General features: G+C 41.8%; 1 protein-coding gene across 3 annotated transcripts in view; it reads right to left on the reverse strand.

Moving 5' to 3' along the window:
* ANO2 (anoctamin 2) overlaps positions 1-25,235 on the reverse strand; it is a 279,390-nt gene that overhangs the window by 139,604 nt on the left and 114,551 nt on the right. For all 3 annotated transcript variants that reach the window (XM_043529325.1, XM_043529245.1, XM_043529293.1), the window contains exons 11-13: positions 20,786-20,920; positions 16,613-16,773; positions 6,297-6,379 (exon numbers count right to left, since the gene is read on the reverse strand). In XM_043529325.1, the coding sequence (XP_043385260.1) occupies positions 6,297-6,379; positions 16,613-16,773; positions 20,786-20,920 (379 nt within the window). The remainder of the gene's footprint in view (positions 1-6,296; positions 6,380-16,612; positions 16,774-20,785; positions 20,921-25,235) is intronic.

Genomic DNA, 25,235 nt, shown 5'->3' on the forward strand with positions numbered 1-25,235 from the left:
AGTCTCTAGAACTATGCAAAAAAATTTGCTTCACTTTCAACATACTGAATATCAGCATTGTTTCAAGCTCCATGTGCATTTCCTAATCAATTATTGTTCCTTCAAAACACTTTTGGTGACTTTTTTTTAATTTGCGCTTTTTCTGGATATCCGTGAATGTCAAGAGGCTGCAAAAAAAAACGTATTTTGAGTTCAACCTGGGTTTGTGAGGACAGGCCTCATGAGCAAATCAAATTCATGTAAGTACACAAGTCCCACGGGTTCTAGTTCTGGAAAAACAATGAATCTGTGTGGATATTCAGAAAGCCCCTGAACCCGAACCTTGCAAAATGGCCTACAGATGGAGGTGTTTTCAGCTGGATTCACAGCAACTGTAGGACAGAATCCACCTGAGAAAGCTTTGGCGTTCTCCATGGAATTGTCTGCCTTGAAAAACAAGCCTTTGGTATCTAAAGTCCCTACACAGTCTTCTGTAACTGTGCATCATTCTGGATTCCCATAGAGGCAACAGACTCCCCAAGTATCCCATAACCCTCCACCAGTGAATTTAGTTGGCATCCATACATTGCATGGTGAAATGTAGGATATCCATTATTGCAGGGATGCTAAATCTGCCTATACACTCAAAAGCTCTGGTTTCTACAACATGTTTTACAGAATTATCATTTCAGCTGCCATTAGGCCAGAGCACCCTTCTGCCTTGTTTGAATGCCAGTATAAATTATACAGTCACTGATCAGTCCTGCAGGGTTTGGATGATTTCCTATCCAATCTGAGTTCAACAATTCTGATGACCAAATGGACAAGATGGTGTCTTACTTGGTCACAAATATTAACACAGGATAGTTCCAGTTCAAGAATTACCAGTCAGATATTGAGCCATGTAGACAGCACACTGAAGTTGGGTGTGATACTTCTGAGCCTGAGCCTGCCTAAACTGGAGTTTCCTATAAACCTGAGCCTGCTTAAACCTGATGAATCACCCCTGAGCCAGAGGATGTGATGAGGCAATTACCTGCTAGTCTTGTGATAGGCCCCACACTATTCAACCAGGGCGTAGCTAATTCACAGGGCATGACCCATTCAGGTGACCCAAGTCAGGCATATAGGCACCGAAGGGAAGCATCCTCTCTGCTCAGTTCAACATCACTAGCTAGATGGGAGCATTCCCGACAGCCTGCCCTTGCTCCTGCTTCTGCTCCAGTCTGCTCCTGCCTCAGCTGGCAGCCCAGCAAATCTGACGCTAGGCAGCTTAAACAACTTTCTCAAAAGACATAAGCAAAGCCACCAGGGCCAGCTTGGTTAGGGTAGCTGATATCAGAGTGTGTCCAGCAGTGAGACATGGGGATTTTGCTGAGTGGGAGAAGGTTTGGACCAGAGTTGTTTACCCTTCCTCTGACTGCTTCATCACTTGGTGTATGAATTGTTGCAGAGTCCACAGTGGTTGCTGCTTTATGAGATACTTTAGCAACTTTTCCATCACTATTTTCTTGGTCTTTCATACTTTCAGCTCCATCCCACAGAGCTTGGTATCCCACGACCTCAGGTACGATGTGCAACAAGTCAAGGTGCCCAAGGCTTGGGATCAGCCAGGTGGGGGAGGGAAAACTAACAAATTTGGGGTACAAAGCCTTGCAATTACAAACAGAGTCTTCTTGCTGGTTCTTCTTCCCCTCCTCCTGAAGGAGTCTGGCTCCCAGAACTACCCAAATTCAGAGACAGAGAATAACCTTAAAAGGCAGCTTCTTAATGGAAATTCTTTTAATGGAGCCACTTGTTTCCACTGAACCCAGCCACAGTCCACAACTCATGGCTTAGTTCACTGACAATCCCTGCAGAGTGAAACTACCTCTTGCAGATAAAGCAAAAATAAAAATCATGTAACTATTTTTAAATCCCAAAACAAGCAGCTCACATAGGCTGGATTTTAGCCAATGTCTTCCCTTATCCTTTTATCTGAAAATACTTAGAACTTGTACAACATCTTCAAAGTGCTTCACGCATATTAACTAATTAACTGGAGTGGGTGAACGCTGAATGACAAATGCCAGGGAACTACACGTGTTGGATTGCTCTGTAATTTTGATCAATGTGCTCTCCACTTCTCTGACATTGGGTTCTGCCTGCCATTCAGCAGGTCTTTAGCCTTATGAGGCACCTCATGCCAAAGTCTGGCAGCTGACAGCCATGTGTGCCTGTGAGTGTTTAAACATAAAGTAGTTGCTCTCGCTGCTACATGCTAGTACACTTTAATCTCCAAAATCCTAACAGAAGTAAGTAGACTAAGAATGTAATTTATGGAGAAGAGAGAGAATCAGATACCTTGCAGTCATTCTTTTCCTTGTAGGACTTGTCATTCTTACTGTGGCTGACTTGCACTAAAGACTGATAAACCTTCTTACCAGTTGGATCTCATGTTTTAGAGCCAAAGGGTTAAATTCCCCTCTGGAGTAATTGCATTGATTTCAATCAAATTACACAAGGGCTGAATTTGGTCCACAGTAATCAAACAGTAAACTGTGAGGTTTTTAAAATTTTGGCATTCAAAATATCAGGTTCAATCTCCAATCTAACAGGTGGATGAAAGAAAGCTCCAGTTGTGTCTTTTAATGTGAGATATTTTTGCTCTGCCATTTTAGAGGTAGCTGGAATAGAACAAAGGTGTGATACACCTCTCCCACCCCCTGATCCAGAATCATGTGGATGGGTAGTGGTAGCAGATTTGTAAGAGCTGCTGTAAAGTCTGCCCTGGTGTTCTTGGCAAGGTGTGAAAGGATGGTCTGAACATCCTTTTCACAAAGAAGTAGAAAATGAGATCTTCTGGAGAAGAGTCAGTAGTTCTGTAATCTTCAGTCTGGGAAAGGTCCAGGAAACGTGTAAGAGACTTTAAGGAACTCCTCAGATTATGATCCCTTCTTATTAGCATTGTCAGGTAAATCTCCTGCCTCCTTTGTTTTCATGCTGGTTTGGGTTGTGAATCCACCTGGAGAATTAAAGGCCCAGAAGTGCCTCCTTTGAGGATCAAAGCACCAATAATGCTGAATATCTCAGTGCAACTAGCAGTGACAAGTGTGACAACAATGCCAATGGCTGGAGCCATAGCTCCTGCACATCAATGCTCATATTGCTGGGACCTCCCATCAGGCTTGGGATTGAGAGGCTTCCTTAACTAGTCAAAGTGTGTGGTCCATGAAAAATCCATGTGGTGAAAGGCATTCATTAGACCATACAGATGATCATATTGTGCCTATGTCCTGGGCTTTGACCCAGTGTTTAATTTGTAATAAAAGAGGTGTCAGAATTCAAGCAATTAAGTGCTGGGGCTCGAGGAATTTTTTTACATTCATAACCGACACAGCAAGCCCAGAGGTGCTGGAGCTATGAACTGCCAAGCCCAGAGGTGCCGGGGCTCAGGCCTGGCAAGCCCTGGCACAAATTAAGCACTGCTTTGACCTAAGAAGAATGGAAAAAGGAGAGTTGAGTGAGTGGAAGCCTCAGGAAGGTCCAACAGGTGTCGAGAACATTCTCAGGTATACACAATAGTGAGATAGTTACCCAATGGTGAGGTGTGCTCTTCTCCAAATGCAGGCCTTGACCTGTGCTTGTAGGAAAGAGTGTCACTTTGACGACCATGCTGGAACTGAGAGCTGGAGGGAATTTACACCAGGATTCAGAGGATTTTGAAACTTCCAGATAGCCCTCTGACTCTGATGCGTAGGGAGCTTGCAAAGGCATTTTGATTGTATTGGAACTCTGCCATGGGGCTTATTCAGTGAGGCCTGCACTGAAACAGAAAACTCCAGTGTACAGTCCCAAGTATCAGCAAGAAACTTCACTCAGTTCTGCCACTTTCCAGGACTTCATCCTCAAGGCCTACTAGGGTAAGTCAATCCGAATTACAGGCTGTTTTGAAAGATGCTAACTAAAGCATGATGTGCTCTCCATAAGCCATGATGACTTGAGGCAACATCTGCAAGCAGAATTTGCATTCAGAAACACTGTGGTTCATCACAAACAATAACTGCGATCGTCTGTGACTTTCTAGTCAACTCAGGGCACTGCTTGAAGCCTGATGGGTTGAATCTGAGACATTTTGGAGACGGAATGCACGCATACACACAAAGAAATAAAGTAAAAAACTGCAAGGACAAAGGCTGATGTGGTGCGCTGAAGTCGCAACACATACTGTTATGGACACTAATATGTGATTAGAAACAAAAGCAGGCTCCACTGCTTTTTCCCTCCACTAGAGATATTGTACTGCAGCAAGGGACAATTTGTATCTATGAGAAAGCAGCAGCATATTGACAGAAGCTGAAGTCATTGAAGAGACTCTTCTCTGTGTTTTGTTGTTGTTGTTTTGTCCTTGGAATTAAACGAGGTAACTACAAAAAAAAATCAATTATTTTGTATCATACCCTGTGATGGGGCTTACCAACCCCTCACTAATTCTTGGGGAGTGATGGAACAGTACTGGGCCAAGAAGGCCCCACCCTCAGCAGTTGCAGAGCATGCTTCAAATGGAGAGCCTGCTTAAAAAGGGACTCTGCTAATCAAGCAGGGGGAGAATGAAGAGGTTGTCTGGTGGAAGGAAGCCAGTTAGTAGCTTTTGAGACAGAGGAATCTGCAGGGTAAGGGACCTGACCCCTTTTTCTTTCCCTTTCTTCCTGACAAGGGGGAATAAATGGACACTGAGAAGGAAGATGGGAAGGCTCTACTGATTATTTGAACTATTGAAACTGTTTGAGCAGCTCTCTGCACTGGGAGGGAAGCAGAGTGCCATGATCATGCCCCAAAGGGAGGAGACAACAGGGGAGGTAGGAAGTGGTCCAGGGAAGTTGGTCTGGGGGATGAGCTAAAGGCGACTGAGACACTCCTCACTCTTTCCTCCTTGGACTATGGTTTGCGACCTGGTGAAGAGGGAGGGCCTGGGTCCCCCTACCCTTCCCTTTGTCTGACCAGGAGAACCCAGGGATTGCTGAGGAGTGACAGACTATAACTCAGCAGCCAGGCCCTCAGATTATCTGGCAAGGCCATCCTAGGACTTTAGGGAGTGTTGAGTTGTGGCTACCCACTAGGCCGGCTAAACCCTAAGTGAAGCCCACAGCATGCCCCAACAAAAAGGAAGCAGGGATTGCCAGAAAGATTCTTCAAACCAAGGAAAGAATCAAAGAGGACATTTCATCAAAATGAGCACTGCAGCTGCAGAAGGCAACACTACAATAGAGCTGGTCAAAAAATGAGTGTCAAAATTGGCTTTGTGACCAAACAAACATTTTGGTGGACAGCATCTATGGTCTTTGAAGAATTTCAGTTTTTCATCAGAAAACCAAAAATGTCTGTTCAACATTAATCTGTGTCCCCTACATCTGCTACAGTGCCTCATGGGAGTTGTAGTTTGGATACTACCTGCCCCCATTTTCCTTTATGGGCTGGGCTCTGCAGTTGGACTACATCTCTTATGAGGTACCATTATCATATCATGCACCATGCTAGTTAAACCAGAGGGGAGACTGCAATGTATTATGGAAGATACTGTCCAATCAGGTAGTTTGGGCAGTTTTGGGCTAAAAAATTTCAGTTTTCACCTGCAATGCATAAAAACAAAAAACAAAATGGTCCATTCAAAATTTTGACAAAACTGAATATTTTTTCATTTGCATAAGCATTTTCTGGGGCGGGGAGACAGATTTCCAACCAGCTCAATTCTTCACATGCAGTATTTGTAGTAGAAAACAAATTCAGGCCTGTGGTGGATACATGCCCTACTGCCTCAGCAGCAAATGTCATCAGTCCAACAGCTCAGCACTTTCAGCTCAGGATTTTCCATCCCTGGTTTCAATCAGGGAGTCCAGACCAAGATGCAGAGATTAGTTACGCTACTCTGATATGTTACAATCCTCTACACTCAGCATTTATGTTAGCCATAATAAAGCAGCAACGGAATGAAATATACTAAAAGGAGGGATATGTCATCATTCTACCATTAGACACCATATAAATGAATATGGAAATTTTAAATTAAGAATGAACTGCTGTTAATCTTATGATATAATCTTCTTCTGCCTTAATTATTAAAAATAAACCTGAACACAGTAATTAACATGCAATGATTTCTTTAAAGATATCTTGATACTCAAAATAAGATAATTTACAATCATTTTGAAAAAAACAACAACCCAGATATAACTTGAATTGTGCCTCCATGCATTATGTATATATTAAGAAACCACCTATCTAATCACTACTGTACATTTTCAGGATTGCAATGGTAAATATGTAGACAGAAAACTTACTTCTTCCTCCTCTAAGCCAGTGAGATCCCAGAAGTAACTTAGTCTCATCTGTAAACGCTTCCATTGTTCAAGAAACATGGTAGCTTCAACAACAACAACAAAACACAGTTAGATTTTAAACTATAAACTCAATGTATTATTAATAACAATTAATTATTATTATTATGTACTCTTTGCATTTCAGTATTATCTACAGGCCCAAGTTCTGTGAGGGACCTAATGTGCTAGGTGCTGTACAAACAGAGCAAGAGATAGTTCCTATCCGAAAGAGCTTGTAATTTCATAGGCTGTGGCTACACTTGCACTTTACAGCGCTGCAACTTTCTCGCTCAGGGGTGTGAAAAAACACCCCCCTGAGCACAGCAAGTTACAGCGCTGCAAAGCGCCAGTGTAGACAGTGCCCCAGTGCTCGGAGCTAATCCCCTCGTGGAGGTGGAGTACCAGGAGCACTGGGAGAGCTCTCTCCCAGTGCTGGCGTGTGACCACACTCGCACTTCAAAGCGCTGCCGCGGGAGCGCTTTGAAGTTTCGAGCGTAGCCATGCCCTTAGAGTTTAAGGCAAGAAGTCCTCACCAGATCATCTAGTCTGACCTCCTGTTTATCACAGGATACCAACACCACCCAGCACCTGCACACGAAGCCCAACAACTGAAATTAGCCCAATCTAAATAGATAACAGACTACAGGTCGGAGAAAGAAAGTATTAGTCTGATTTTGCTGATTGGGAACAGAGTTTAAGGAGCTTGCACAAAGGCACTAAGGAATTCTATGTCGGAACCAGGAGCTGAATCCAGATCTGCTTTTCCCACAAGACCATCTCTCTCAATGTACCTTGTGCCATTCTACAGTTTATGGACTCAAAATATAGGGAGACAAACTCCAAATCTGAATACTCAGCCACAACTTCCCAGATAAAAGATTTGTAACTATTCCCAATTAATCAGAAATAGAGGACAAAGTTAGAAATAGGCTAGTTCTGAAAAAAGCCTAAGTACCTATTGGCAACCGGAAAACTTCAGCAATCCTCATGGGGCACACCATATGGGTACTGAGGATGTCTTTTATCCTGGCATGCCTAACAGTGTTATAGCTGAGCATTTTTGATCCATTTAACCCAGCCATGTGAGGTGTTAGACTCAGAGGGTATGTCTACACTGCACCCGTGGCTGGTCAATGGCAGCTGACTTGGACTCATGGGGCTTGGGCTGTTTAACTGCAGTGTAATCATTCAGGCTCAGGCTGGAGCTCAGACTCTGGGTCCCTCCCTCCACCACAATTTTACAGCTCCACAGCCCAACCCCTGTGAGCCCAAGTCAGTTGACACAGGCCAGCTGCGGGTGTATCACTGCAGCGTCGTCATACCTAGAGTGATTTTCCCATAAGTGGTAGGACACAAATTCCACTTCCTGCCTTTCTTTCCCTTTTCCTTGACACTAGGTGGCATATGCTGTGGTGCTTCCACTCTTCTCATGTTTAGACTCTTCTGCCCTTCTTCCCATAATTGTTGCTTCTTCCTGACAGCCTGGTTTTTTGTTGCTTTTGATTGTATGTTGTGTAGTCATGTCCATCTGTGCAAAGTGGGTGTGCAAACATTATTGAATCAGAGTAGTACTTTACTCCCACTATGCAGAGGCAATGCATGGGGGGGTGTCACGTTGGGTCAGATCCCCCCCAGATTTCTCGGGCCACCTATCACCAGGATGTCCATCAGTGAGGAAGCAGTGGCCCCCTCTGGCGGCGGCACTCACTGTTTGGCTGCGCAGTTTGGGAAGGGAGGAAGCAGCAGGGGGCTGGCTGCACGCTGAGCTCCCACCCCCGCTACATGGGACTGCTTCTCCTTCCCTGCTGCTGGAGTCCCAGCGCTTCTCGCTGCCTGCTTTGCAGACCTCTCACTGAGGTGAGCCAGTGGGGCATCTTCGAGATCGGGAAGAGGAGCTGCACACGGTGTTCAGCACCAGGCAGCTCAAGTGGAGCCCCATTCAGCCCAAGAGCCCTGAGCGGTGAGTGCGGGGAGCAGGCTGTGGGAGGGGGAGAGTGGGAAATGAGGTGTAGACCCTGCTGTGGCCTCCGATGTGCCTATCAAGGAGAAGGTGATTTGGGGGTGTCATATTCCCCCATCCAAGAAAAAGGGACTGATAATTCTCCGACTTCTTGTTATCTGAGACAATCCAGCCCAAGCACCATCCCACCCTGGTGCCACCCTGATGGCACATGGGGAACTGTGCATCCCAACTGTGTTGGGACTTCTGTTGGTCTTGTTCTGAACACTTGCTAAATTGATTGAGGATAGTTCAGGCAGGGAGGGATGCCTGAAACTTCTGAGAGGCTTGGCAGCCACAGGGCAGTGAGCAACAGGAGGAGGAGGAGGTAGATGATAGTGTATGTTGTCTACACACATCAAGTTTCAGGGGGTGCAGGCAGAGGCAACACTTGGGGCAGTCATGTGCCCCCACAGAACCTTTCAATTGTGCCAAGGTTACATGTTGCCTCTCTCACTATGCATTCACCCTGCACAGATGTAGATAATTGTACAAGGTGCAAAGCAATGGGGAATTAGATCCAGATTCTTTTGACAGTGGTCACCTTTGGTGTGAGTGCCAAAGCAAGGTAAAACTGGGAAGCGTTCTGGTGCCCATGACGAACCACATAACTTCAGACTGCATAGATGAGCTGCCTGAATATAGATGAGCTGACTGAATTTTAATCTGACCTTACACTGGGCTCACCCAGACTTTTAGTGATGGGTGACTTCAGTGTCTAACCAGATAATAGAACTTCAGAGTTGGCTCAAGATCTCATTGCTGCCAAGCCAAGCATGGGAGTTTCTAAGTCAAAATGTTCTGTCTGACAGATCTTGTGAAATATGGGGAGGAAGGAAGAAATCTTTTCTTCACAGCTGTTTCCCTTCAATGAATTCCATCGCTGAAGAGATAATTCAGCCTGATGCCAGAATTATTCTGTCTATTAACAAATTCTGATACAGGGAGTTGCACTATAGTCAAACAAATATAAAAAGTACACATCTGACAGATGGAACGGTCATAAAACCAGAGTAAAAAGTGTGCTCTAGAGCCAGATTTTCAAGAACTCAGAGCAAAATTTTCAAATGTGCAACATTCGCAGTTAAGGCCAGATTTTTCAAAATATCTCAGCTCCCATTTAGGCACTGAAATGAGTGGCCAGATTTTCATAAGTCTGGTACCCAAAGTACTGAGCTGTTTTGAAAATCTGGCCCGGATTATGGATGTTCTGCTCTTTTGAAAAATCTGACCTGTAGGGGACAGTGCATATCATATTCTCTGCATAAGTCCTCTCACCTTATAGGAATCTAAAAGTCACTGCAGGCTGCTCTTGAAGAACTGGCAGACAATAGAGAACATTTTAAACATGTGACTGATTGTACACATAACTTAAGCCCAGATATTCAAATAATTGTTATTTTCACTCATCCCTTATGGAGAACACAGTGCAAATAAAAATAATGTTTAACATGTTCTCGGGGTTTAAAGGACTTTCTGGAATAACTATAGAAAAAAACCCACTATGATTTTGTAGGTGAATTTGTGCCTTTGTTCCCTGTTTAGCTCAAGGGAATGAAAATGGTAGCATTTACCTACTTTAATTGGTTGGGCTAGATACACCAATGGTGTAAATTAGAATAATGTAAATTGCTGAAGTGCTGCCTGTTTTACACCAGCTGAAAAATTCTTCAATTGTTCAACTCTCCTTCTTCCTCTGAAATTGCTTAACTGCGAGCGGAAACTTGACGTCTCAGAACATCAATGGCTATAAGCACAATTAGCCAGGCATGATGTTCTTTTTTGGTGTAAATTCTCAATGAATACGGGGCATTGATAAATGGAGTTGCTGAGTTGATGAAGATATTTAATGAGGTGTCCCATCAAGTAACTGGAGCGTACTTCCTTTCATGATATTAACCGTAACAAATCTCTCCACCTTTCCCAAGAAGGGAGAAGGCTGAAAGGATAAAAGGTGGATTCTTCTGCACAGCCCTCACCATGAAAAGAAGCCAGCTCAGCAGAGCATAAATACTATATTGTTCCCTTTTTAAGCATAGTAGTAGTGAGTTATAATGCATGACAGTTTCCCCATCGCTACATCTTACAAAAAGTGATTCAAGCAATGTTTATTCAAGACACTATAAGAGAAGCTGGTTTCAGGTATGCAAAGAACAGTAGAACTGTCAGTCACCAAACTGAAAGCTAGATAGAAGGAATGTGCTCTGCCACTTGCAGGGCAGCAATAATATGGTGTAATGTAATGCTCAATATGCAAGCAGGGCAGGGTTAACATAGGGTACTTGGTTTTGCTTTGCTGATGCTGATACATGATGGGAGTATTTTCTTGCACTGACAAGCTCAGTTATCATAGTCCCAGCACAAAGAATTTTCCAGTCTGTGGGAAAGGTTTTTTTTTAACGACAGGATATGGCTCAGAAAAGATTTTATTATCCTTAAGTGTCGTTTTAAACCAGTACATAAAGAACTGTTTGTTCTTTTCTATTTCACTACAAACTTCAGTCATTTCATCTCATTTCTGAACATGCAGACACGGCATATGTCAACAGTATACTTCACAAACCATCTTGTTGATGCTGAGGGAAAATTACTGTGAATACAATTACACTGGAAATGATCATTTGTATAGATGTAAGGGTTTCCTTTTTCAAGCAAGATTGTCTTAGGAACACACTTAGAATTATAGAATCATAGAAGATATAGGTTGGAAGAGACCTCAGGAGCTCATCTAGTCCAACCCCCTCCTCAAGGAAGGACCAACCCCAACTAAATCATCCCAGCCAGGGCTTTGTCAAGCCTGACCTTAAAAATCTCTAAGAATGGAGATTCCACCACCTCCCTAGGTAACACATTCCTGTGCTTCACCACTCTCCAAGTGAAATAGTTTTTCCTAATATCCAACCTAGACCTCCCCCACTGCAACTTGAGACCACTGCTTCTTGTTCTGTCATCTGCCACCACTGAGAACAGCCTAGCTCCATCCTCTCTGGAACCCCACTTCAGGTAGTTGAAGGCTGTTATCAAATCCCCCCTCACTCTTTTCTTCTGCAGACTAAATAAGACCAGTTCCCTCAGCCTCTCCTCATAAGTTATGTGCCCCATCCCCCTAATCATTTCCATTGCCTTCCGCTGGACTCTCTCCAATTTGTCCACATCCTTTCTGTAGTGGAGGGCCCAAAACTGGACACAGTACTCCAGATGTGGCCTCACCAGTGCCAAATAGAGGGGAATAATCACTTCCCTCAATCTACTGGCAATGCTCCTAATAATGCAGTCCAAAAAGCCATTAGACTTCTTGGCAACAAGGGCACACTGTTGACTCATATCCAGCTTCTCCTCCACTGTAATCTCCAGATCCTTTTCTGCAGAACTGCCACTTAGCCAGTCACTCTCCAGCCTGTAGCAGTGCATGGGATTCTTCCATTCCTAAGTACAGGACTCTGCATTGTCCTTGTTGAATGTCATCAGATTTGTTTTGGCCCAATCCTCCAATTTGTTTAGGTCACACTGGACCCAATCCCTACCCTCCAGCACATCTACCTCTCCCCCGAGTTTAGTATCATCTGCAAACTTGCTAAGGGTGCAGTCCATCCAGATCATTAATGAAGATGTTGAACAAAACCAGCCCCAGGACCGAACCCCTGGGACACTCCGCTTGATACTGGCTGCCAACTAGACATCGAGCCATTGGTCACTACCCGTTGAGCCCAACGATCTAGCCAGCTTTCTATCCACCTTATAGTCCATTTATCCAATCCACACTTTTTTAACTTGCTGGCAAGAATACTGTGGGAGACCATACCAAAAGCTTTGCTAAAGTTAAGATATATCATGTCCACCACTTTCCCCATATCCACAGAGCCAGTTATCTCATCACAGAAGGCAATCAAGTTGGTCAGGCATGACTTGCCCTTAGTGAATCCATGTTGACTATTCCTGATCACCTTCCTCTCCTCCAAGTGCTTCAAAATGGTTTCCTTGAGGACCTGCTCCATGATTTTTCTATCTTGTATCTATCTTGTATCTATCTGAGACAGTACATCATTCATACTTTATCATTACACACAATGGCCAGAATTAAAAGCCAACAATTACCACACAGTGGAACTTTAATGACAAATTTGGAGGATGTGACAGAATAGACCCCTGTATTCACACTCTACGTACTATTGTAATAATCTTTACACAAAGGTATCATTTGGAAACTGGTAATTTGCTGGTCAGTATTGTCCTGGTAAAATATGTGGTATATAATGTGATGTTATAAGGTTCCTCTGTAAGGTGTTATTATCATATCTTCCAAACTCCACAGCCATGACCAAACAGAAGTTGGGAAACTGGTTTGTCTTAAACAAAGGAACCTGTGCTCTGCTTAATTTGCATTTAAGCAGTAAACAGAGTCATCAAGCAGGAAAGGAGGACAAAGGAAGTTCAAACAGGTGAAAAAACCAATTGGGAACAACCTTCCACATAGACTCTGTGTCTCCTTTTTCTCAGCTGGAAATGTTTTTCAAAAGGGGATCTAAGACTATATAAGGAACAAATACCCCAAAGCACCCTTCTCTCTCTCCCTGCCCATCACATTCACTGCACCTGAAGAGACAAAGGAAGCAGCCACTGGACTCTGGAGGGAGGGTTCTGACCTGAGAGAGTTTGATCAGTAATCTGCTGGAGCATATGGTGAAAAGTTTGCTTTGCTACTAAGATAGCTTTTTAAGCGGATACCAGTAAACACTTTATCTTTATTTTTCTTGTAACCATTTCTGACTTTTATGCCTCATTATTTATATTCACTCAAAATCTATCTTTCTGCAGTAAGTAAACTTGGTGTGTTGTATTACCTAATCCAGTGTGTTCAAACTGAAGTGTCTGTGTAATTCCATTTAGGAAAACAAGTTGTCTGTGTATTATTCCCTTAAAGGAATAATGAACTTAATATATTTGCACTGTCCAGAAAACGGCTGGGCAGTACAGGACATACATAGGGCGTTACCAAATTCACGGTCCATTTTGGTGAATTTCATGGCCATAGGATTTTTAAAATCTTAAATTTCATGATTTCAACTATGTACATCTGAAATTTCATGGTATTGTAATTGTAGGGGTCCTGATCCAAAAAGGAGTTGAGGGGGGGTCACAAGGTTATTGTAGGGGGTGTTGCAGTACTGCTACCCTTACTTCTGCACTGCTGCAGGCAACAGCACTGCCTTCAGAACTGGTCAGGTGGAGAGCAGCAGCTGCTGGCCAGGAGCCCAGCTCTAAAGGCAGAGCCACCGCCAGCACCAGTGCAGAGTAAGGATGGCCTGGTATGATATTGCCACCCTTACTTCTGCACTGCTGCCTGCAGAGCTGGGCCCTAAGTCAGCAGCCACCACTCTCCAGCCACCCAGCTCTGAAGGCAGCACAGAAGTAAGGGTGGCAATATCGGGACCCCCCTAAAATAACCTTGCGACCCCCCCTGCAACTCCCCTTTGTGTCAGGACCCCCAGTTTGAGAAACACTCTCCCGTGAAATCTGTATAGTATAGAGTATAAGTACACAAAAGACCAAATTTCATGGGGGGAGACCAGATTTCATGGTCCATGGTGCGTTTTTTATGGCCGTGAAATTGGTGAGGCCCTAGATAGACATTTCTGGGGGTAAATCTGGAACTGGGAGTGTGTTGGGGGTCACACGACAGCCTAACCAAGGCTGGTAAGAGCCAAGGTGTAGCTGGCTGGCTGCAGCACACACAGAAACATAGCTGGGACTGATTTACGTGCTGGAAGCTATTTGGGAGCAGTCGAGGCTGCAGGCTACAGCAACAAGGCACTGTAAAGGACACCTGAGGTTACAAGGCAGGGTTGACATAGCTACTCATTAGTCTGGATTGTACTCTGGCATGTCAGAGAGGGTGGCCCTTATGTTCATGTCCACAGAAAGTGTCACCACATAGAACTATGCAGGAGTTCACTCGATGTAACTGATGAAAGTGCACTGGAATGGGCATACAACCCCAGAGAGCTGAGCTTATTTTACTCCATTTTTCTCATCTAACTCTTCCTCCCAGCCTATTGGCATCATCTTATGGCATATTCAGGCACTGATTGTACATATCTGTTCTGTCAGGTTGCCAATGTTGAGAGCATTTATTGCTCTGTGGTTTGGACACATTGCAACCTAGATATTCATGGTGAAACTATGATAGATACAGGTAGCAAATTTACAAGCCTGTGCATTATATAGACCATAACACCAGATAAACCATGACACCTCAGTTTTCATAACACTCAACACAGTGTAATTTCTAGAGCTATTACTGAGCCACAAACTGGACCAGGTTAACAATGGTGTCAACTCTCACAATTTTAATGTGAGTCTCATGATACTTGGTGTGTTTTTCAAAGCCCCAACTCCTCGAGTCACGTGTTCACATGAGACTCATTTTTTAAGTAAGTTTCTACCTTAGAAAAGCTTGAAAATGCTCCCTAAAGGCTCAAAATATTTTTTTACATTTCATAATTTTAAAGCCAATCTCACGATTTATGGGGCCTGACTCATGATCTTTGTTCACTTGGAGTTGGCAATATCAGGATAATATGGCTGCTTGGCCAAAGTTCTACACTCAGACTGAGGCTTTCCTGATGCAGTTCACAGTTCAGTTTACAGAGGTGCCCTCCAGAGACTGTTTTAAAAGACAACCACATCTGCAACTTTCACAATAAATAAGATCACTAGTGAGTGACTTTGCAGCAAGGCAAGCAAAATACAGTGCATTCAGTTGCCAGGACCTGGGAGAGGCCTACAGCAACGCAAGTAAGGAAGAGGTGTAAAATAGTAATTAGTGTCTATGATGCACTTTGAGATCCTTGGATAGGCAGATATTTTTGTTGTTATGGACAAATCTAGTATGTACACAGTGATTGCCACATGATATTTGGGGGAAAATCATGGATGAGTCCCATAAAGTTTTGACAGAGTCATGGAAAAAACTGTCCCACATGGAATGCGCTCTGTGCTCAAATAAATCCCATTCCATGTGAAAGAAGACACTTGACAGCCTGCCCAGTATTGTCTCCCAAGCCTTGTGGAACCTGCAGAAGGTGCTCTCCATGCGGTCTCCACAGAGGAGAGATGTGAAGACGGAGCAGACTGGGAGCAGTATTAGGCAGGCTGGGGGCATGGGCAGAGGGACTCCTGGGCTGTATGTATTTATATACATATATTATATAAAAAACACACACAGCCCATGGCTCCCTCTTCCCATTTTTATATACACCCACCCCAGTGATCATAGAGACTGCCACAGTCAGAGGGAATCCCTGGTAATAAAGCTAGCTTCAGTCCTTGGTCATTGTGACGAAATGGGGGTTCTGTCTCTACCACTTCGGAATTTTAGATAATTTTATGAAACTGTATCATGCGTACTGTGTCATGTAAAGCCTATATGGATGTGGCTCTGACCTGAATTAGCAGGGTTGTGTTATGTCTCTGCCGGGACAGACACTAGTAAATGAGCAGCACTCAACGATCATCTTTTCAAAGTAAGACACGTTGCGACAGTAAGTTGGTTCTATCTGGGAGAAGACACTTCCTCTCCTTGTCTGAAGGGAAAGGGGGTTGGGAGTAATGGAAAATTACCAAAAGGCAGAACAAAAGAAGCAGGTGGCCCCAGCAGGAGTCTATAAAGGGACTCACGGGTGGTGGCAGGGGGAGAACTGGAGGAGAGAGCCATTTTGCACCAGATTAAGATGGGGGAGGCTGCTGCAGGGGTAGGAAGTCAAGGGGCAAAGGACTTCTGAGAGAGTTCAACTGTAAACCAGAAGCTTCACACCTTTGGGGTGGAATTCTATGAGAGGGGTGTTTTTAAATACTGGGGAGTCTGAAGGGTCAGCACTGTATCCAGAGGGGTTAGGCGGCTGGACAGCAAGTTCCAAGATTCAGAAGGGGTTGCCAGATAGGACATCTACATGCTGAGAGTATGCCTAGGGCCTCCAAGGTTGGGGTAATGACTGGACTCTGTTCAGGCTCCTAGAGCTTAAAACACCACTGGGAATTCAGAGCACAGAAGCTTGGATTCCTCTCATCGCAATCCTAGTAGGTGGCCAGGAAGGGGAGGGAATCCAGTCCTCAGCAAAAGCCAGCACATACTAGCCTTTGGGGCTTGCAGTACATTTAATCCCCTAATGCCCTAAGCATAATAAAATATTAGTGCTCAACTACTGTACCATCGCAGCTTTCCTTTCTGTTATGAGTCCACAGACCTAACAACATTCCTAACGTTCAAAACCATACTCACCCCAGAGAGCCATGAAAATGGAGAAGAAGACTGTGGCCGGGTTGTCAAATAAGTGGCTAGCGCGTGCTGTAGCACATGCAGTGCTGAGGTTCCAGTAGTCACAAGACTTGTCACAAAGAGGGCACATGGTGAACGCTTTATGCTGGTCACACATCTCTTTACTATAAATAACAAATGCAAAGATGTCACAATGGATTACTAATGAAAAGAAGGGAGCGTTTGTGTTTTGTCCTCTAGTGTACTCAGCCATTCACAGCTACTGCATGCTGTTACATAGTGCATGGGCTTGGAGGCTTCAGCACGTGCAGGTACTGTGCTGAAGGAAAACCAATGCAAAATAATAAACCAATCTGATTGCTAGATTTTATTGGAGAAGAATTACTCACGAAAAATGTGTATTAAATATAATTAAAAGAAATCAAAGCGAACACTGACATCCTGAATCGGATGATCCAATTTGAGACACAGGAAATACAGATCAGCTTTTGAATGCATGAGAAAAAAAGGATTAAATTTGCAATGAGGTAAACTCCATGGGCCAAATTCTGGCTTCCCTTTGACAAAACATACGTCTCTAACATGGATTAACATCTCAAACAAGAACATGTGCTAAATGTCACATTAATCAGTGCATGAATCCTGGCCAAAATTATGCGGAATATTTGGCCATGTGCAAATAAGAGGAAATGTGGCTCCACAAATCTCCATACCACACTGTAAAGCTATTAAATGTACCCATACATGTTAGTTATTCCATTTCACAGATGGAACTGATCACCTGGCCGCTGTGTGCAAAACATTTTGCAGGATATGTTGGGCCAGATACTCTGCTGATGTAAATTGGCATACCTCCATTGAAGTCAAGGGACTTACACCAGCTGAGGATCCGGCCAAGGAACAAACGCTCATTCACTTCTGGACGAAACATCCTGCTTTCTCCTGTGCTTCACTTTCACTTGCGGAACACTTGGATAAACACTGGGTATTTTCCCAAGGTAAGCTTTTAATGCTACTCTGTAGCATCTTCTGCTACAAAATTTTGGCCAAGATTTTCTAAAGTTACTCGTTATTTTGGGTACCTCCCGAAAGTGGGTGCTCAGCACTTGCAAAAAATCAGGCCCCTTGAAGATGTCTCAAATTGGGTATCCAAAAATTACAGCCACACTAGTCAGTCAGTTTTGAAAATGTTGGCCAATTCGTCTCATCTCTCCAGACCCAAATGTGCATGTGATGCTCTCCTGTCACAATTTGACTCAGTTGTTTATTTTTTCAGGGGAAAGAATGCTAACCTAAATTTCCAAACTATGATGAAATGTACTTTAAAACAACCATTGTAAAGCTCTCCCTCCTGGTTCATGCATTTAAACGCTAAACTGTATGTCCTGTGCCTCAGATTACATCATCTGATGTAGTACAAGCAAACGTCCATTCTCACCAAGAGACACCAGAACCAGATTTACAAAAATACTGCAACACCGACTGTCATTTTGACAAACTAATGTGAACATTTTCTAAAGTTTTTAAAATTTCTATTTAAAAAGTTGATTTTAAAATATGCATTGTTATGTACTATATATTTATTCAATTATCTATGGTCTTTAACTAACCACCACTATTTTCCTATAGGCTAAGCCAAAACCTACTGATTTTACTGTGTAAGCACCCCAGTCCTGCGAGCAGATCTGTATGCAAGATCTTGATGCTCACATGGAGTCCCATTCACGTCAGTGGTCACATGCTCAGGTGCCTCTTGCATTGATCAAATTGCAAGATCATGGCCTCACAGAAGAATTTACCAGACCACTTCACTGGACATATACCACCATTAGGTATATGTTAACTTTACACTATTCTGGTTTGTGATTGTTTGCTTTTTGACAAACATCTGATGTGATTTTCTATCATCATAGAAGTCAGTGATGGAAAATGATTTATTCCTTTTAACAGTCAAGACCATCCCTCTGGAAATTAATTCATTTTAATTATGTACAGCTATTTCCAGTCATGACATAGTTAAAATAACACTCTCTTGTTTTGTATTTGAAAAGGCAGCAGAGAGTGGGGCAGATATATCTTTGCCATAAGTCCCTCTGCAGGTTTAATGTTAGCATAAGATTTGCTTGAGAAGGGCACAGCTGATCTTGATTAAAAGTTCATTCAAATCAGGTCAAAAAATCTAAATCAGAAATGTTATCAATCATCATTTACCAATCATTGATAATTGTAATGGTCTTGATCTGTTTTTCTGCACAGCGATCATATTTTAAAACTTGCCAATTTACCTTAGCTAATATAGAAATTACCATGCTGGCTCAGACCCAAGGTCCATCAATCCAGTATCCTATCTCTGATAGAGACCGCTTAATGCTTCAGAGGAAGCTGCAAAAATCCAGCAGTGGTAGTTATGGAACAACCTGCCCCAGAGAAAGTTTCATTCTAACCCTTATTATTTAGAGGCTGCCTTATGCCCTGACCATGAAGGGTTTTGTTCCTTCCAAAAATTTTGGTTTTCATTTTATGTGTAGAAACCTAGAATTAGGTTAACTCAGCATATTTAGGGAATACCTCAATAATTCTGCAGACACAGAGGTAATATTAGAATCCAGCACTGTAATTTACAATGCCCATGCTTAAAAAGTGTCAATTTCTTTAGCAAACAATCTAACCATTTCATTGCTTCTTTACTGATAAATTGCAAATTACCAAAAGATTCCTACTTTTACATTTTTTTCACTGAGAAGTGAGCATTTGCATCAGAATTGATTAAAACGTGTCTTTACTCATAGCCACATCAACAGAAAAACAAACAATAGTTTGGGGAACCAGGAATTAGGGAAATACTGCAGACTCCAAATGTAGAAAAGGCTAAATTTTGATCAAACTACCCATGCAAATAACTTGATTTACACTTAAGAAAGTGATATGAAGCCCTTTGAAGACAATGGAAATACTTCCCTTCCACTCACTTCAATGAGCTTTGCACTACAACCTAATCTTGGAAATAAGGGAAGCAGGACTTTGCTTATGTTTATAAACACACACAATCTGATCGAACTGTCATTATACTAATTTTTATATTCGCCAACTCTGCTATATGTTTAAATAGGGCTAGTCAAAAAATGAAAAACTAGCCCTACGAAACATTTTCTAATTAAGAAGTTGGGTTTTTTGCTTCAGAAGGTTTGAAATTGACTCATTTTTATTTATTTGAAATTTTGCAATTTTTTTCACTATTTTTTTTTATTGGAAATGTTATTTTTTTTCACTTACTGAAAACCTTCAGTGTATGAAAAAAATGATCGTTACATTGAGAATCTTTTCTATTTTTTTCTTTTTAACATCTGCAAGAAAAAAAACACAATATGTAATGGAAAACAGAATTTTTTGACAATGTCAAAACATTTTTGCAATTTTTTTGTGGGGGATTAAATACATTTTTAATAGAAAAACTTTTCGTTTTAAACATTTTGACCAGCTCTCATTTAAAAATTTCAACCCATTTATGTAAACAGACTTTATATTATATTTGAACAGCACCACTTATTCCAAAGGTATCATTGTTTGCAATATACCAAGTTGCAGAACTCTAGATGTACACTTGTTATATCTGGAAATCTGTACTAACACAGCTGCAGTTATTTCACTGTGATCCTACATACAAGAAAGAACACTGAAATAATCTTATTCAGATCAATAAATTTACTCACATGTTTTAGAAGAATGCAACAAACTTACTGAGTGTCCTTATTTCAATGACTGCACCTTTGAAGATCCAAATAAACATTCTGTTGCTTTGCATTCAAATACTGTATTACACAGATGCAAATGCACACATATAGTGTAATGTGATATTAGAATGAATTACAGTGGAATACGACCATGTGTTTATTTGGCTATTCAGTGGTGAAGCTATTGAAATAAATATGCAGTAAGTTTATTGCATTCTTGTAAACACACAAATGAATTTAGTTGGTCTGAATAAGATTATTTCATGCGTGTAGGATCCTAATGAAATAAATGCTGCTGTATTATACAGATTTGTTTAATACTGCACAAATGTTCCTCAAACATATTAAAAGTCATTGCAGTTACTGAGGATTAACAGTTACTGAGGATCAATAACATAACGTTATAATTATTGAGTAACAAAATACTGTTTACAGACAAGCTTACCTAGGAATGTCACTTTCCATGGTTATACATCCATAAAGAAAAACTATTATCCCAACTACTGAAGATGGGATAAGGAATTCTGTATATAAACCCAACCACGCAAAATACAGTCCTATTTTTTCTCCAAAATACTTCCTGAAAAAGAAAAGAAAGAAAATATATTTTAAAGGTGTCATCTTCAGTATCATTTATGGATGTGTTCAAAAATCCCTGCACTGATATTCAGAAATTATAAAAGCGGCAAAGAGTCCTGTGGCACCTTATAGACTAACGTTACAGTCTTTTCACAGTTTTTTGTTTAATCCTGAGCTGATGGTGTCAAATTTGCAAATGAACCGAAGCTCAGCAGTTTCTCTTTGAAGTCTGGTCCTGAAGTTTTTTTTGCTGCAGGATGACTACATTTAAATCTGCTACTGTGAGTCCAGGGAGATTGAAGTGTTCTCCTACAGGTTTTTGTATAATATCTAATTTGTGTCCATTTATCCTTTTATGTAGGATAAACACAGTTTGGCTGATGTACATAGCAGAGAGGCATTGCTGGCACATGATGACATATATTACATTGGTGGACGTGCAGGTGAGTGAACGTCCACCATCAGCTCAGGATTAAACAAAGACTGTGAATGGCTAGCCAACTAGAAAAGCAGTGTCTCCTCCCTTGGTGTTCATACCTCAACTGCTAGAAGAGGGCCTCATCCTCCCTGACTGAACTAACCTCGTTATCCCTAGCCTGATTCTTGCTTGCATATTTATACCTGCCTCTGGAAATTTCCACTACATGCATCTGACGAAGTGGGTATTCACCCACGAAAGCTTATGCTCCAATATGTCTGTTAGTCTATAAGGTGCCACAGGACTCTCTGCCGCTTTTACAGATCCAGACTAACACAGCTACCCCTCTGATAATTGACAGAAATTATAAGAGATATGTGATTAAATCCTTGCCCGGCTGAAGTCAATGGGAGTTTTGCCATTGACCTCAATTGGGCCAGGATTTAATTCATGGTCCTAGCATCTGGTGTGAATAAGTGCCCACTTCTGCAACGCTTACCCACACTAATAGTGTTTACTTACCTCAGCAGTCCCAGTATCTTGAATGAGTATGGGCCATAGGATTAGGCCCTATGTGAATAGGCTGATACATCAGAGAGTGTATTTTCAGACTAACAATTTTTAACATGAAAACAGGACTTTGGGGCACACCCATCATTGGCCATTCAGGTACAATACATATCTCTGACATCCTAACCTGCCTTTACAGTGGGTATGCAAAAGTATACAGCATGGTAGGGAACAGTTAATTGTAGATAGTGATAAATACTTATCAGTATTCAGCCCAATTTCTTCATGAATCAAACACAACAGGATGTATACCCAGCTCTGATGAAACTAATGATCATTCCAAAGCACTGTTAGGAGTGATTATAAATATAGTAGAATACTGAGAGTTTCAAAAACTCCAGGGAACTCTGAGAAATTGCGGGAGGAGTAGGGAGAAAGACAATATGATGAGACTTAGTTAAGGTTTTAAAAAACAGTGTGCTGAGAAATATCTCACAAGCCAAAAAATAAAATAAGAGACTGTTGGATAGAAAAGAGTAGTTCAAAAGAGGGTTCTGGGAAAGATATTGCACATTACATTAATTAAACACAACCTCTAAGGGTAGTGGTAAAAAAAAGCAAATGTAACACTAAGAGGTAGCATAAGGATATCACGTTTAACAAAAGAAAGGCAACAAATGCTCTCTATAAAGCCTTAGCACAGACATGCTTTTGGCTTGATTCTGATCTCATTTACATTAGATGAGTTTTACCCTGATGTAATTCCACTGATTTTGTTTAAATTGTTTCTAATTTACAGTGGTCTAAACAATATCAAATTCAGAGCCTTGGACTTCTGAGCACACTGAGCATTGATAATTTAGTAGCTTATTCTGCTCCTATTGAAATTAATGGCAAAACTTGAGCTCAATGACAGTAGGATCGAGCCTTTAGGAAGGGTAACTGCAATCATAAAAGAGTTGTAGGATATGACCAATAGAAACCAACACATATATAACATGGATAGCCTAGCCAAAATACATCAGAAGGGAATATGATAACTGAAAATATGCTTGAGTGATAATGACATCAAAGCACGAGGAAATATTTAAGGAAATTAGGAATGGAAAACAAAAACTAATTACCTGAAATGAAAGAAAAGTACATTTAAGTGAGACATAGAATTAGTTAAAACACATATCTATGTGAGGTAATTTGAGGGGGAGTGGGATGGTTTTGGTGTTCATGATTGGACCCAGTATCTAAATATTAGGGCCAATTATTAATAGACAGGAAAAGCATTTTGATGTTATTGATCCAAAATGGAAAGTGTATGACTACAGTCATATATAAAGTACCACAGCTAGTTCCTGTTCTCAGTATTGGGAACTACTATAACATCTGAGATATCACAGAGCAGATATTTATTAATTTATAAATTATGTTTGGGATTGTTTAATTTAAAAAAAAACAAACATCTTTTTTACTCTTACAGATTCCAAGTACTATATCTGCCTGCAGTTCATTATTTGTGATTTTCAACATGATCCTGCACACCCTTTGTCAAGAACATGGGAGGTATCTGAACTGATTTTATGAATGTTACGTGTACTTCTGTGGGTTTGGTAGTTCTTGGGTTGCTTCCTAAAGGAAAACTAAGGGTTAAGTCAGTCTTCGGTGTTTTTTTGATTGCAGGAACCAAAGTCAATGGCTGTATATGGACCCAATCACTGATACTTAAATAACAATACAGGTGTCAATTCCCATTGGGAATTAGGCATTTAAATACCTTTGAGGATATGGGCTTTGGAAACTGTTAAAAGGGCACCCCTGATGCACAGAGGGGGAGAGGGAGGGTCTGCAGAGAAGCAACCTATAACCCAGTCCCCAGAAGTGGGAGGGTTCCAGGGGTAAGTCAAGCCTATTTAAGGTTATGTCTACACTGGAGACCTTACAGCGGCACAGCTGTACCACTGCGACTGCACCACTGTAAGGTTTCCAGCGTAGCCGCTCTAGGCTGATGGGAGAGAATTCTCTCTCTTCAGCATAATTAAACCACCCCCAATAAGCAGCGGTACCTGTGTTGGTGGGAAAGTGTCTCCCGACAAGATAATGTTGTCCACACCGGCGCTTCTGTTGGTGAAACTTATGTTGGTTGGGGGCATGTGTTTTTTTCATATCCCTGACTGACAAAAGTGATAGTGTACACATAGCCTAAGTCTTGAGAGAAATGCTAAAATTTAGGAAAGACTACTGTGCATGAAGACCTTTGTTGTTTTAATCCTTTTCTCTCTGATTGTCATGTTCCTATGAATAAATAAACAGTATTTTGTTTTGAAGACACTGTCCTGTATCACAGTATTTTCATATTGATCACAACTCCAGAAGGGAAGGCAATAGCAGTAGGCAAACACAGCTGGACCTGTTGAGGAAATATGGATGGTAAATAGGGGTGAGTTAACCTGGAGACCAAGTCTAAGAGTGAGGAGAATTGCAGGATTCCACCCTGAGAGAAGAGCTGGACAGGGCTAGTCACTTGAACAGGGACCCGTAGAGAGACTGCAGTACAACGCAAAGGTACAACTCACCCTGAATCGTTACAAGCATACTCAAATGAAAGGAACTTAATTATGCAAGTTAATACCTTTCACTTCAGTAGGACAAGTTGCATAAATAAGGATTACTTACATGCGTGATTATTTGTAGGATCCAGCCTCTAAACAGCTTATATGAGTTTACTGGTTAGCATATTATATTTATCCCCTTATAAAATCTACAAACATTCACACTGCAACTTAGATTGTAAGCTCTTTGGGCCAAGGCCATCTTTTTGTTCTGTGTTTGTACAGCTCCTAGCACAATGGGGGTCACTGGAATACAAATAAATAAATAAATAAGCTATTTAAGTGAGAAATATTACTGTAACTCATAGGGCTAGTCATTTGCAGTAGAATTTGTACATGAATCATGCATTTGGCAGGGATTTTGTTTTGGAGTGTATTGACTATATTTGCTGTTATTTGTGTATAGTTTTATTAAAATTGTGACTAAAAAAGTATTTTATAAAAAAAAAATATGAATAAATAATGGGTCCAGTCATGGATTTGCCACAAACCTCATACATTGGCCAATATGTAGCTGCACTACCCCAGGGGCAGACTAGGAAGCAAGGAATCACTATAAGGCTTCAGGTTTCCCCCTGCTCTCCGAGGGAACATACCCTGCGTTGGCTATATACCTTGTACAGCACACTTACCCCAGGGAACCAGTGCAGATGCTCTGGCAAGCATGATGGGACGGGATCAGACTCAGTGCTCCATGTACTCCTTGCCCCTTCCCCCACACATGCATGGGTGATATGGGCAGCTGGCACAGCATTCTAAGGGGGCACCTTCCGTCCCATTCTGCC

The sequence above is a fragment of the Chelonia mydas genome, chromosome 1, assembly GCF_015237465.2.
Source record: "Chelonia mydas isolate rCheMyd1 chromosome 1, rCheMyd1.pri.v2, whole genome shotgun sequence".
Taxonomy (NCBI): Eukaryota; Metazoa; Chordata; order Testudines; family Cheloniidae; genus Chelonia; species Chelonia mydas.